General features: G+C 47.2%; 1 protein-coding gene across 1 annotated transcript in view; it reads left to right on the top strand.

Annotated features, from left to right (window-relative positions):
- LOC101859444 (maltase-glucoamylase, intestinal) overlaps nucleotides 1–1,576 on the top strand; it is a gene marked incomplete in the record, with an annotated part of 33,707 nt that overhangs the window by 12,759 nt on the left and 19,372 nt on the right. The window contains 1 exon segment of the mRNA XM_013089164.2: nucleotides 130–254. Within this exon segment, the coding sequence (XP_012944618.1) occupies nucleotides 130–254 (125 nt within the window).

The following is a 1,576-nucleotide window of genomic DNA, read 5'->3' on the forward strand; positions in this document are numbered from 1 at the left end:
ACACACACACACACACACACGCGTGCGCACACACACACACACACACACACACACACACACACACAACAACAACAACAACAACAACAACAACAACAATAACAAGTATTCGAACACATTTCGCCCGTACAGGAGGTAAAAGACCAGTCAACGAAGAGCAGTGCAAGACAAGGGGTTGTATGTTCGAACCCAACCCATCTGCAGGGGAGCCCGGCTGTTACTACAAGGAAGGCCAGTACAGTCTGAAAGTCCAGCAGGTGAGAGGGAAGGTGGCCGGTCGGAGTTCGAGTCTTAGTTTAGTTTTAGCATTAGTTTTAGTTTTAATAGAGGTTTTACGGCGCTCGCAACTGCAAGGTCATATGAGCGCCAGAAGATTAGAGCTGTTACAAGAGAGTAACAAACACAAAAAAGAAGAAGGGGAGATGGAGACGATAGATGTTTGATAGGGAAAGAAGAAGCAAACCACAACAGCTTTCGAAAGAGTTTTACTGCATTTGAAACACAATAAGGTCGTGTAAGTGCCAAAGATTATAACCGTTACCAAAGAATAAGATGCAAATTAAAGAAGGAAGATAGATACAAGCGATAGATGTTTGATGAGAGAGATGGAGCAGACCACACCAGAGCACCCGCCAACCACCAAGTTTGATTCTTAGTCTTGAGAAGTGGTAGTCAGGATTTCAACAGAAAGAAAAGTACATCGGCCGTAAAAAAATAATCATTCACCCCTGATTACCGATATACACTCGTGTAATAGAACGTTTGAGAGAGGGACTTTTCTTATTTTTTAATGTTGGTGTTTTTACGCTCCCATCGACACGTTTAGCTCATTTAGGAGACGGGCGTCTGACCTTGCCTGTCAGGGCAAACCCAGGCTGAGTAGGGTACAACATTCCAGCAGAATGACCGAGATACTCGATACCCCCCCTCCTCCAACTCCCCCACCCGGGAATCGAACTCGGGTTTCCTGAGTGCGACAACGAATCCCCTAACCGATACACCACAGACGCGGGCTCTCGTGGCCAAGAGGTTAAGGTGTTCGCCTCTCATTCAAAGGTTCGGGGTTCGAATCCGTGTAGCGATGGAAAAATTTCCTTCTCTAAAACTGTCTCCTTTCCTGCTTTCGTCTCCGCTTTCTGCCCCCACCCCCTCACCTCCTTTGCCCCTCTGGGTTCCTAACTCTTTCTGCAGCCTGTCTACTGGTTCTCCTAGGCTCCTTCTTACTGCTGTCTTTCAGCCACACCCCTGATCTTAAGGTAGGTAAGATCTACACCTTGTCTTCTCGGACAAGGGCAAAAAATCATGGAGGTCCTGTGTGCAAGTTGCGCACGTTAAAGATCCCTGGGTGATCCAGAATCGATAAGAGTATGCTTCGGCCGCCACCCTGGCAAAATTCAAAATATCCTACCAGCTGAAAATGTATGGTGTGTCCCGCCCGCTCTTATGACCTTATTATACAGTTGCGAGCGCCGTAAAAAAAAAAAAAGAACAACTTACAAAAACTCCGACCACACACGGGGTTTGAGAGAGTTAGGGAGAAGGAGAGCCAGGTGCGGGCAGGAGTGTGTGTGTGTGTGGG

The sequence above is a fragment of the Aplysia californica genome, unplaced genomic scaffold (genome assembly GCF_000002075.1).
Source record: "Aplysia californica isolate F4 #8 unplaced genomic scaffold, AplCal3.0 scaffold00885, whole genome shotgun sequence".
Classification (NCBI taxonomy): domain Eukaryota; kingdom Metazoa; phylum Mollusca; class Gastropoda; order Aplysiida; family Aplysiidae; genus Aplysia; species Aplysia californica.